Below are 14,017 nucleotides of genomic sequence, written 5' to 3' on the forward strand. Positions count from 1 at the left end.
AGAGCAGCTTATCTGATCATTGTCACATTTCCCTCATTACATCAGTGATTATTTTTAAAATGCTTAATTGCCTGTGAAGTTCCCTGTGTTCGTGAACGGTGCTGTATAAATATGCCTTTTCTAAGAAAATATTTTGAGGCATACTGCCTCAGAAATGATGTAACTTGTATAATTTAAGAGATAAACTCAATATTTAAGTTATTACAGAATTATTATAAACTGTGGCTGACCAGCTGGTACAGACCCTTTAACAAGGTAATTTACATCTTACCGTGTAGTATAATCTGTAGTAAAACAGATACACAACTTTAAAAAATATAGAACAGCAAAATCAGAAGCTGCAAAATATGTGGCGAAAGTACAATAGGAAGCTACAAATGGACAACACAAAGTGAACTGTTTAATAGAGACCTTGTCTAGCAAATAAGAAATGCTTCAGGAAATTGCAATGTGAAAATCACTGAGAAGTTTAACAGGCGAGAGATAAAGGGCCAATCAAAGGGAATGATGAAAGTACAAGCCATTTCAATAAGATAAAAATGTTGATGCCTGAATATATCATATTGTCACTGGTGAAGTGACACATAACATACTCCTAGAAATTCAACCATGCCCAAAAATAGACACACAAAAGGTGTATCAGTTAGTGCCAACCAGTCAATATTTAAAATTTCTGTACCTTAACCATTATCATTAAACAATGCTGGCATCATGGGGAAAGTATAACCTTTACTGTTCATTGGCTACATGCAACATGCTTATGAAGGCCAGGTATCAAGGTGTTCTAAGGGTCACTGGACCCGAAATGTTAACTCTGATTTTTCCTCACAAGACTGTCACACCTGCTGAGCTTTTCCAGCAACTTCTGCTTTTGTGCCAGATATGAAGGTTCTCTGACATTACTTAAAGGTAATCATCACTTTTTCAAGGGAAAGTGCATTTTGACTATAAAACCACATTGAAGCTGTTGCATCAGATATGTTTATAATGTTCTCTCTTTCTCCATTCTTTCTATTGATAAACATCTAAAATATAGAATCTCATTGCTATTATTTTTAATATTACCTGAACTTTTATTCATTCTCTGTTTTGGCCTCATTGCATTCTATTGCTTTCTATAAGCATTCCTATTAATGTTCTTGTGAATATTCTTTATCCTTATATAAGATCTCTCTTTTTATTTAATACTGATACTAAACATTCTTAGACAATGGTTATATCACTAATATACAGTTTTCTTTAAATTAATAAATATCTTCTTCAACAAATCTCATTGTTGGTTCACAGATTTATTAGTTAATAATTATTATAGACCTCTGTCAACATGTTCTCAATTTCTAGTATTCTTACTAGGTATAGTTGTAGAGCTCTGACAGCCCTGACAACCTGATTTTCATTTCTTTATAGAGCAAGTTTCTCCAGTCACTGTAATGTCAAAACAATCAAAATGGCCCTTCATACGGGTTAAGCAACTAAAGCCACTTGATGGCATCTCCAAAGCTATTTGCTTCCTGCTGATTGTGAAACAAATACATAATCTTAAAAAATATGCAACAGCAAAATTGGAAGCTGCAAAATATGTGGAGAAAGTGACAATAGGAAGCTACAAATGGACAACAGCACAAGGTGAATTGATTAATAGAGACCTTGTCTAGCAAATAAGAAATGCTTCAGGAAATTGTAATGTGAAAATCATTGAGAAGTTCGACAGTACGATCGGGCAAAGATCTGAAACCTAATGGAACCAGAGAACAGACAATGATTATATTACTTAATGGATACATAGGTTAGAACTCAGCACATTAGTATAGGTAAGGGGCTCAATACAGTGGTAGAGTCCCTGCCTCTGAGGCAATAGGCTAGGGTTCAAGTTGTACCTGCCCCAGACATGTGTCTGAACATATTGATTTAAATATATCTTTATAACTGGAGGGCTCTAGTGACACAGTGGTAGTGTCCCTATATCTCACCCAAAAGACCTCGGTTCAAGCCCCACTTATTATCTCACAGTAGGTTGATTAGAAAATATTGATAAGAATGGAAAATTAATGAAACTCTGACTAGCAAAATATATTACTGGGCTCTGTCTAAACAGCATTTTAGCCATGGTATATAATATATTTCACTCACTGTCCCTTCTCTGTGCTATAGGGAATAATCCCAGTCTCCAGATGACATTCATTCCTTCTAAACTCCTTCTATCCCTTCTCAGAGCCTAGTGTAACTACCTGAATTGTGGAAGCTAGTATTTCTCAAGATGCTCCAGCTTTGGCCAAACAATGTTTTAGAAAGATTTAGCATGAATTCTTCATTTTTCTATTTTCTTCCATCAAGCCAAGTTTCCCGTACATTTGATTTACCATTGTATCAACTTACCTTCCCTTCTTAAAAAATTTGTAAACATGTTTCGCTTACAAAATGAATATAATGATAATAATTGACTGGCAAATCCCCTCTGGTTCACCTAGCCTGACCCAAGGATTGTGATACTTTGTAAATCACGATATATACTCCCTTCACTCCACTCAAAACCATATGGTCTCTTGTGGAAAGTGACTGAAGAACTATGCCATTATTTAGAATAAACAACTCTAAAAATAGTATGCTTTTAGTGTACATCTCCTTTCTATTTTGCTCCTCCCAAATCTTGCAGTAATCCATGTTAAATTTTTATTTGTCATATGTCTGTGCATTTTATCAAGCTATGTTTTGTGAAGTCTACAAACAATTTCTTCACTACTTGCTACTTTGCCAAGTTTTGCATTATTCACAAATTTAAAAATTGCACTCCCTGTATCTGAGAATCCAAGGAAATAATCTTAATACAAATATCCTTTAGTCAATTGTATACCCATATTTTTAAACGATATACTTGTATTTCTGCACCTTAGTTTAATTTACACACTTCAGCTTCAGGTCTCTACTCCTTAGTAATCTTTCATAATAAAGTCTATCAATTGCATAGGTTTAGGGTGGGAGGGGAAAGATATAAAAGAGACCTAAGGGGCAACTTTTTCACGCAAAGGGTGGCATGTGTATGGAATGAGCTGCCAGAGGATGTAGTGGAGGCTGGTACAATTGCAACATTTAAGAGGCATTTGGATGGGTATATGAATAGGAAGGATTTGGAGGGATATGGGCCGGGTGCTGGCAGGTGGGACTAGATTGCGTTGAGATATCTGGTCGGCATGGACGGGTTGGACCGAAGGGTCTGTTTCCATGCTGTACATCTCTATGACTCTAATTTCAGGCAGCAAATAAAATGAACATCGAGTGGCTTGTTTGAGATCTTGTCTTCTTTACTGCCATTGTTATCCAAGTGGGGAAGGGAGCAGGCCTTGAAATCCACCTTCTCCTATTGATGAGGTAACTTCAATCCTGTGCTAACTCATTACCAGCCTGGTCCTGGTAAACTGCTGATCATCACTAAGGCAACAAGATCCGCCAGCTTCTGGGCATTAGGCCAACTCAATGTTGGCGAGGGCAGAATCAACTGTAAGCTAAGGTGAGAGGAAACATTTTGGGATGACACCAAAGAAGCTGAACATGGCAATGGGGTGTTAACCCATTTTGTCAATAGATCACTAGCTAACCTGTTCCAGTTCAACTGCTACTATCTGCACAGTGCACAACTTTTGTCAAAAAACATTGATTTGTAAGTGGCTGCCACAGCAATGACTCTAAATCAGCTGAAAACAAGTCCATTTCCCTGGAATCTGACCTCTATTCCTACTCCTGCTCTCCCCAGCCACAATCTGAGCAGGATTGTTGAAACATCTATCTCCAGAAATTCCTTTTTTCAACAGGCTGTTGACAAGCGCAGGATTGTGACCTGGAAATGAATCTACCTAATGCCTCCCACACCTCGGTAAAGAAATTTCAGTCTCTGGTCTCAATGCATTTGGGAGAGCGTTCTAAATGTTCATAACTTAGAAGTATTTCCTGATATCAGCCTTGAATAATTGTCCTCAAACTTTAGTGTTATTCTCTTGTTCTGGACATCCCAAAGAGAGCTGTTTGACTCTGTCAGCTATATCAATTCCTTTAATCATTTTAAGCAACTCAATTAGATCATTCACTAGTCACCTATACTTAAGGAAAGACAAGTTTATTTTATATTGGCTTTTTTCATAATTTAACACTTTTAATGCCTACAATATTCTGGTGAATTTGCTCTGCACTCTCTCCACCTGCAAAATGCTATTCTTGAGGCATAGTGCTCAACTGAATGCAATACTCTACTGTAGTCTAACAGCAGTTTTATATATCTCTTCACATTTAATTTGAGCAAATCCAGAGTAATTAATTAGCTTGGAAACAATACACAACGCTTGCCTTTCCTTATGATTTCTGGCATTTTCCAGTACTTCACTTATTCAGAATTGATAACTTTTAGGCTGTAATGGAAAAGTAGTCAATGTTTTCTTTCATGATTGTTTTAATTAAAAAGTGAGGTGGAAAATAGGTGTCAAAAAATGATATGATCTGAGATGACGAGAGAAAAAATATGTTTTCTGGTAAAGGTATAACAGATATCAAAGAAGAAAGTGATTTTTTGTAATAAAAGGTAGTACAGCAGGAAATAGAACATCTTGGTGGAACAGTTACTGACTTTGGTAATGACACATTCAGAATGAGGAGTTGAAAATGGAAATGCACACAAATAAGATGTTGATACTTTAACATCTGCTTTTAAACTTATTTTACCTCTTTCATTCAAATAGGCAGCTAGGCTACTAGCAACTTTGTACCTCATTCTATTTTTACCATATTGTCTACATTGTCAGCCTGAACTTGCAATAGACTGAAACACTATTATTTGCAAACAAGTTGTGTGAACTTGTAGTTCTGTAGTCAGTGAGTCCTATTTATATTGATGCATGATCTTCAGGACAGCTGATGCCCTGCAGCCAGCAAAGCTCCATTGAAAGCCATCTCCTCACAGGTTTCCACTGAACTTTGGTGCAACTGAAAATAACTAGCCCCACAGATCAGCCTCAGAGAGCAGCACTTTTTAGGTAGGATTCTATGCATTATTCTTTATTACATTATAATATCCTTCAAATATTCCTTGGAATAATCTCCCTAAACAATCTCAGATCTCAAACAGAACCAAGATCTCTGAACCTGAAGGTTGTGGACTTGAACACACTTCAGAGACTTGACCATAGATTTTAAGTGGACACTTCAATGTGGTACTGAGGGAAGTGCTGAAGTGCTGTCTTTCAAATGAGATTTAAGCTGAAATCCTGACTGTCACCTCAGATGAAGTTAAAATATCCGTTAACACTAAGAAGAAGAGTACTGGAATTGTCTCTGGTATCCTGGCCAATATTTCTCACTTAGCATTATTAAAACAGGTTTATTTGGTAATTATCATAATGTTGTTTATGAGACCTGTCACTACACAGATAGTTTCATTTTCTTATTTTACAGCAGTGACTAGAGTTTAAGACTAGAGTTCATTGCTTTTTGCATGCATTTAGAACATTCTGTGTTTGTGAATGGCATTATATAAAAGCAATATTTTTTAAAAAACATATGAGAATATTCTATAGTTCAAGTAAACTACTACATAGTGTCTGATAGTTTTAAAGGAAGCTGACTTGTTATGAAATAGAACTGCAAGCTAAAGTTTATAAAATCAGGATAATTTTGGTCAAATCAATAGAGAATACTTTGAGCTTGTATGGATTTAAATACAAAAAAAGTTAAACTTTTTATTTCATTGATATTTTTCAACTTATACCAGGTCTTCACTTCACAGTAATAAATGGCATGAAATATGATTATGATTGAAACTACCTGCAGCATCAATGTAGATCAGTGCAGTGAGCAGCAAAACTGTCCTCAGTCTCATGTCTGTAAATTTCCTTTCTTGTGCCTAGAAAGAGAGAAAGTTTTAAATTTTAATGCCAAAGTAATGTTACTTTCCTGAAGCAAAGCAAGAACTGTCCACTATGATTCTGGTTCTTCAGTAAGAGCATTTCATTTGTGGTAATTATATATGTGGCAAACACAGCAATTTTTTGGAACTGCGAGAACCAAATACAATTGGTTCGGTTCGTACTGAGGTCAAAATCACAGCTAGCCAATAAATCACTGACATGTTCTGATTGGTGCAGAAATGCCAGGTGAGGTTGGTGAAATTCTCCTAGAAAGTATTACAACTGAAAGGCTCAGTGCATAATCCAAGAAAAATTACATTATTTCTTCACCTAAAACTGTCAGTCAATTAATTTTGGATGCATGAGAAAAAGCCAAAAGTTTATGTTCTGATGAACATTAAGCTCTGATAAAGATCCCTAAGTAAAGGGAAATATAAATCAATATACTTGTTTAAATCGATACTGATTGTCAGTGCTCTCTACTGATAAGTAACTCATGAAATGATATTGCTTGTAAACTGAAAATCTCAATTTAAAAAAAATTCCAGAACAAACTGTTTTGTTCAGCATGAAAACCATTGAAAGTACATTGTGAAACAATTAACATTGATTGTTTTTAATGTCTGTCATTGTTACATTACTTATAAAGTAAACGTGTGCTCATACCAAAAGCAAAATCTGGCAGGTGCTGTAAATCTGCAATTAAAAATGGATTTTGTGGAATTGCTCAGCAGATCCAGCAGCAACTATAACGAGGCATTTATTATTTGTCAGGATTGATCTGAAATCTTAACTCTTTGACTTTAATGAGATGCTCCCAGATTTACTGAGTGTTTTGAACATTTATATTTATGGTTTATATTTTGTTTCTAAAATTCTTTGGATTAAGGCCAGAATTTCAAGCCAACTGCAATATGATTCTATGTACAGAAGTGTAGAGGTTCTGATGTGGGAAAAAAAATCTGAGGTCCACTCCAAACTGTACCAAAATTATACAAGCTTTGTAAAGTTCTTTTTTTTAGAAGAACCCCTACAATATGGAAACAGGCCCTTCGGCCCAACAAGTCCACACCAACCCTCTGAAGAGTACCCCACACAAAACCATTTCCCTACCCTATTACTCCAGATTTACCCTTGACTAATGCACCTAACCCACACACCCCTGAACACAATGGGCAATTTAGCATGGACCTCAGATTTTTTTCCCACATCAGAACCTCTACACTTCTGTACATAGAATCATATTGCAGTTGGCTTGAAATTCTGGCCTTAATCCAAAGAATTTTAGAAACAAAATATAACCTGTACATCTTTGGATTGTGGGAGGAAACCCACGCTGACAAAGGGAGAATGCACATGCTCCACACAGACAGTTGTCTGAGGCTGGAATCAAACCCAGGTCTGTGGCGCTGTGAGGCAGTAGTGCTAACCACTGAGTCATGGTGCCACCCCCATTTCCTGCCAGCTTCAGCTCAAACCCACTTGTATATCGATAAATGTAAAATTTGCCAAGAAGCATGTTGCTATAAAAGTGATTAAAGATTGGTGAGTTGGCACAGTTTGATTAAAGCAATGAGTTTATCAAAAAATAAACATTTAAATCATAGTATCAATCCATCACTTGAAATCAGCCCAATTTCAAATGACTTCAAAATACTATACCAAAGTATTTGCTCTTGATATTGGTTTACAGTTTTCAGTTTCCTAAGAAAATAAATATCAAAGATTTTTAAAACCTCCTTATTAGCATCATTGTATCTAAACGAATCCTTTTAATCTTACAACCCATAAGCGGGTGCAATCAGGTGAATCTTGCGATGTTGATTAATTCGAACTGGAAGTTTGGCCTTTTCTTTTGTCCAGAATGATAATTTAGTACATTTTGTTTTAAAAAGTATAGCTCAAATGATCGAAGAGACCCATTTTGAGCCTAAACCCAAGTGTGCTTAAAATTCCACAATCAGCTTCAGGTGCATTCTGCTGAAGAAAACAGCATAAGCCAACAGAAATGCTAGACTGGAAGATGTATAATGCTGGTGAATAGTTCTGGTGAAGTACAAAATAATGTTCATTCCCATCTGCATGCTGCATGGCTGCACAGCAGAACTGTAAGATCCCACACAGATCTTGTCCTGCAATAAATAACTAGTGTGTACAGGTACATTAAAAACTTTTAAATGATCATGTACTGAAAAGGACTGGGCTATACATAGCGACCACATTTTCAGTAAAACTTCACAGGTGATATTGGCAGTACTACCAAACAGCCTTCACTCATCAATAATTTACTTATCACTGCTCAGTTTTGATTTCACCAGAGTGGCACAGTCACAATGGGCAAAATGATCTCCTTCTATTCCATAAATTTTCTTTGATTTTATGCCCACATTTCTGCAGACCTAATTATAGCATTGTTCAAACTCAGACAAATGAGCTCCTTCACATCCACTGACCCCCTTGTCCTCATCCTCCCCATCCTTACTTTCCAACCCCCCCCGTCCTCACTCTACCCTCACTCCACCACCATTTTCACCCTCATCCTCATTCCAACCCTTTCTCACTCCCTAATGTCCACACTCCCATTTAAAACCACCCATTGGTTGCAGTTCTTCAGTCATTTCTGTGCCCACATTTCTTGAATGTGTTAAAATTGGTATGCTAACAATGGCTCAGTGGTTAGCAGTGCTATCTTATAGCACCAGGACCCAAGTTTGATTCCAGCCTTGCACAACTGTGTATATGGAGTTTACACATTCCCCCCTGTGTCTGCGTGGGTTTCCTCCCACAGTCCAAAGATATGCAGGTTAGGTGGATTGGCCATGGGAAATGCAGACTTACAGGGATAGAATAGTGGGGTGGGTCTGGGTGGGATGCTCGTCAGAGGACCAATGTGGACTTGATGGACTAAATGGTCTGCTTCCACACTGTTCAATGATTCTAATACATCTTATATTGAGAATATTATATATTATTATTTTCATAAAAACATGATCATGTTAAAAGGATCCAGCAATTACACTTTTCAGTGACTATTCCCATGTGAGTGGTACATAAGAATCCCAGCAGTGTAGTAAAGTGCTGGCTAATCCCCAGCAAACACTGAAAACTGCTTGAACTACAAAGCCTAGCCACTGAATGTCACTATTTTGTCACTGTTACATGTTTCATTGTGGGAAGTTACCATATTCAAAGTTCCCCTTTGCTTTTGGCTTTCTAACTAATCTGTTATTGATTTTACAATTTATCACTTGTAATTGCTCAAAATGACTTCTGAAAGCATTAACCAGGATTACACCGGAAATTTTCCATCTCATTTCTTGAATTGCCAATTTCCACCATTTGATCTGATGATGGAAAACCCAATCATGTGATTACATGATTTCTAAAACTATTTATATATTTATCCTATAAATGTAGCTTATCATTTCACTTCCCAGTTTCATGTCAGCAGCTGTTGTACTACCTGTGCTGAGAACTAGGAGACTACACAAAAACAGAGAATGATGAGAGAGGGATCAGAGGTTGGGAAGGAGGGGAATTGGAGAGTTGGGACAGAGCAAATGGAGAAGGGGGCTCAGGGGATGTAGGTTGGATATGAGGAGAATTTAGCATAGGGATGAGGGAGGATGGAGGATGGGAGAGATGGGAAATGGTGTGTGAGGGATGGGGAGCCAGATAGCAACAAACAGCAAATTTAGAGAGTTGGGAACAAGTGAATGAGAAAATAGGGACAGAGAGGAAATGGAATGTTGGGAGTTTGAATATAGACAGTGATTCACAGAGAGAAAACCAAAGATTGTAAGGAAAATTGATTCCACTAATAACTAAACCAACTCACTGGAAGTGCAGGAGAACGTGAGGTCTGCAGATGCTGGAGATCAGAGCCGTGAGTGTGGTGCTGGAAAAGCACAGAAGGTCAGGCAGCATCTGAGGAGCAGGAGAATCCAAAGAATTGACGATTCAGGCATAAGCCCTTCATCAGGAATGAGGCCTGTGGGCCAGGGGGATGAGAGATAAATGGGAAGGGGGTGGGGCTGTGGGGAAGGTAGGTGGGAATGCAATAGATAGATGAAGGTGGAGGGGGACAGTAATAGGTCAGAGAGGAGGGTGGAGTGGATAGATGGGAAGGTACAGAGAGATGTGCCGAGTTGGAGGCTTGGGACAGTAATAAGATTGAGGGAGGGGAAATGAGGAAACTGATGAAATCTACATTAATTCCGTATGGTTGCAGGGTCCCAAGGTGGACGATGAGGTGTTCTTCCTCCAGGCATTGGGTGGTTAGGGTTTGGCGAAGGAGGAGGCCCGGGACCTGCATGTGCTTGGCAGAATGGGAGGGGGAGTTGAAGTGTTCAGCCACGGGGCAGTGGGGTTGGTTGATGTGGGTGTCCTAGAGAGGTGCTCTGAAATGATCCGCAAGTTGGTATCCTGTGTCCCTGATGTAGAGGAGACCCACATCGGGTGCAATGGATGTAGTAGATGACATTGGTGGAGGTACAGGTAAATTTCTGTTGAATGTGGAAGGATCCTTTGGGGCCTTGGACAGTGGTGAGGGGAGATATGTGGACACAGGTTTTTCACTTTTTGCGGTGGCAGGGGAAGGTGCCGGGAATGGGGTGTGGGCTGGTGGGGGGCTGGTGGTCGATCTGACAAGAGAGAGTCGCAGGCAGAGTGGTCTCTCAGAAACACTGATGGGGTGGAGTCTGTTTGTAGGAGGCAGAAGTGGCAGAGGATGATGTGATGTATTCCAGAAGATGGTGAGATGGAAGGAAAGGACCGGGAGATTCTGTCTTTGTTGCATTGGGAGGAGTGGGTTCAAGGGCGGAAGTGTGGGATATGGAGGAGATGTGCTGGAGGGAATTGCTGACCACATGGGAGGGGAAATTTACATCTTTGCAGAAGGAGGCCATCTGGGATGTTCTATGGTGGAACTGGTCATCCTGGGAACAGATGTGTCGGAGGCAGAGGAATTGGGAATAAGGGATGGTATTTTTACAGGAGGTAGGATGGGAGGAGGTGTAGTTGTGGGATTCGGTGGATTTATAGTAGATGTTCAAGTTAGTCGGTTGCCGGAGATGGAGATGGGGAGATCCAGGAAGGGGAAGGAGATGTCCAAGAATTGAAAATGGTCCAGATAAATTTGAGGTCAGGGTGAAAGGTGTTAGTGAAGTTGATGAACTGCTGAACCTCCTTCTGGGAACATGAGGTAGAGCCGATACAGTCATCAATGTAGCAGAGGAAAAGGTGGGGATGGTGCCGGTGTAGCTGCGAAAGTTGGACTGTTTCACATACCCGAACAAGAGGCAGACATAGATGGGATCAATGGCTACCCTTTTGATTTGGAGGAAGTTGGACGATTGGAAGGAGACATTAAGGGTGAGGACCAGTTCAGCCAGGTGGATGAGGGCGACAGTAGAAGGGAAGTGGTTTGGAAGGCATGAGAGGAAGAAACAGAGGGCTTGGAGGCCTTCGTCGTAGTGGATCGATGTGTACAGGGGCTGGATGTCCATGGAAAAGATAAGGCATAGGGGACAGGGAAATGAAAGTCTTGGAGGAAGTGAGAGGTGTGGGTGGTGTCATGAACATAGGTGGATAGTTCCTGGACAAAGGGGGATAGGACGGTGTCAAGGTATGTGGAGATGAGTTTGGTGGGACAGGAACAGGCTGAAACAGTGGGTCAGCTGGTGAAGTCAGAACTCTGCACTGCCCGATTATCCCTTCTACCAAAGATTCACAAGCCTGACTACCCCAGTCAACCCATTGCCTCAGCCTACTCCTGTCCCACTAAACTCATCTCTACCTACCTTGACACCGTCCTGTCCCCCTTTGTCCAGGAACAATGTTGCGTGGAATTCTGGTCTCCTTCCTATTGGAAAGATGTTGTGAATCTTGAAAGGGTTCAGAAAAGGGTTACAAAGATGTTGCCAGGGTTGGAGGATTTGAGCTATAGGGAGAGGTTAAATAGGCTACGGCTGTTTTCCCTGGAGCATCGGAGGCTGAGGGGTGACCTTATAGAGGTTTACAAAATTATGAGGCGCTAGGATAGGATAAATAGACAAAATAGTCCAGAACTAGAGGGCATAGGTTTAGGGTGAGAGGGGAAAGATATAAAAGAGACCTAAGGGGCAACTTTTTCACAGAGGGTGGTACATGTATGGAATGGGCTGTCAGAGGAAATGGTGGAGGCTGGTACAATTTTAACATTTAAGAGGCATTTGGATGGGTATATGAATAGGAAGAGTTTGGAGGGATATGGGTCAGGTGCTGGCAAGTGGGACTAGATTGGGTTGGGATATCTGGTCGGCATGGACGGGTTGGACCGAAGGGTCTATTTCCATGCTGTACATCTCTATGACTCTATGACTCTAATTGAACTAGTTCCAGGTCATGCATTCTAATCCTAACCTCTTGTTGAATAAAAAGAGTTTCCTCATTTCACCCTTACTTCTTTTTCAGATTACTTTAAATCTCTGCCTCCAATCTAAACCTATTATCTGTATCTGTATGTGTAAACCTAAATCTATAATCAAACTATTAATAACAGGTGCACTACCAAAGGAAGTGCTAAATTTCCTGAGAGGGGGTCCTATCCTTTTATAATGTCATTATTGACATGGATTCAATCTGCAAAAGTTAGGATTTATCATGCAGTCCAAAAAAATCATGTAATTTGTCCACTCAAGCGCAAATGTCAGCTTTGAAGGCTAAGTCCTGAGGACAGGCAACAATTTAGAAGCAGGGCTAGTTGTGAAGCTGAAAATATCAGAAGTTTTCTCCTCAAAATTCCTGCTTGCAAAATGCCTTCAATATCATCAAAGAAATCCGAAAAGAACCTTTGATTAAAAGCTTTGCCGTTTTTATACATAGCACATGTTTCATTTGTAGATGCCTTTAATTTTTCATATTTTTCTATAGTGGATTTTCTGTAAAAGTAGGTTTTCTTTTTGACAATGCCCAAGTAGATGCAATGCTTTCAAAATCATATCAAGTTCCCAGAGATATCTGAATAAAAGAAAATTCAGGTGAAAATCTCAGATCTCTCAGATGTTTTCTTTACTAATTGACTTGGGTCTACAAAACAGAAGCCTAAGTCAAGAAAACCAGGCAACAATTAATGTAGATGTGCCCTAGTCTTTTCAAAATTAGGTCTTCTAATTATCATAGTTCATGAACCCAATTTCTCAATTCCTTGAAAGCTTTGCCTGCTATCTCCAAAGTTTTTTTTTTGGAAGGTGGCTGACAACATACATTAAGCTGATGACTTTATTTCTTGATAAATCGATTTTGTAAACATTTTCCAATACAAAATAAATGTTCATGCTGTTCCATATCTTCCAATTTTTTAATCCCAAGGCTACTTGCTGAATTGAAAGTGAGGATATTTGTTATTTCTGATCTCACTACTGCTGAAGTACCTTGCTTATCACTATTGCTGGACATTACCGGCTACTTTTGGTGAAATTTTGTAATCATTTTGTTGAATAGACTTCGACAACAATATAGAACACTGACATCATTAATTGACAGACAAGGTCTCCTGATTCTTAAAAAAAAATCATGGGTTGTTGGTTTTGCTGCCAAGATTAGCAGTTATTTCCCATCCTAATTGAAATCACAAATCATAGAAGTACAGATTTACTCCAGCACACAGGGAAGCCAGTTGGCTTGCTTTGTCTGTGGTGTTCTTCAAATGAGAAATTTACAGAATGCTACAGCCTGACTTTTACCCTGCACAATTTTCCTTTTCAGAGAATAATTCAACTTCATTTGGAATGCCTCAATCAAACCAGTCTCCACCATACTCTCAGATGGCATGTTCCAGATTTTAGCTAATACAGTAGTCTCCCATTTAAAACTGAGAGAAATTGGTGCTGGGCACCATTTTGCTAGGCACACTGTTAACACGAGTAAGGAAAGAGCAAATTTTGAAAATTACTGTAAGTACTGAGGTTTATTTCTTAAATTTCAGATAGAGTTAGGTTGCAAACAAATACTGTAACCAAAACCTTCCTAGAAAACTTAATGGAAAATGCAAACACCAGAATATCATTAAAAAAATGCAGGTTTCACACTTGATTCTCAAGTCAACATTGAAACTATTGATAAGCTGATAATGACACACATGTAGCAAA

General features: G+C 39.1%; 1 protein-coding gene across 1 annotated transcript in view; it reads right to left on the bottom strand.

The window, feature by feature from the left end:
• The window catches only part of LOC122559430 (IQ motif and SEC7 domain-containing protein 3-like), a 279,735-nt gene that overhangs the window by 407 nt on the left and 265,311 nt on the right, over positions 1–14,017 (bottom strand). Inside the window, exon 11 of the mRNA XM_087997260.1 lies at positions 5,806–5,884. Coding sequence (XP_087853386.1) covers positions 5,814–5,884 — 71 coding nt within the window. The 3' untranslated portion in view covers positions 5,806–5,813. The remainder of the gene's footprint in view (positions 1–5,805; positions 5,885–14,017) is intronic.

This window comes from Chiloscyllium plagiosum, unplaced genomic scaffold (genome assembly GCF_037043375.1).
Source record: "Chiloscyllium plagiosum isolate Xiang-an unplaced genomic scaffold, Cpla_swu_hap1 HiC_scaffold_19, whole genome shotgun sequence".
Classification (NCBI taxonomy): Eukaryota; Metazoa; Chordata; class Chondrichthyes; order Orectolobiformes; family Hemiscylliidae; genus Chiloscyllium; species Chiloscyllium plagiosum.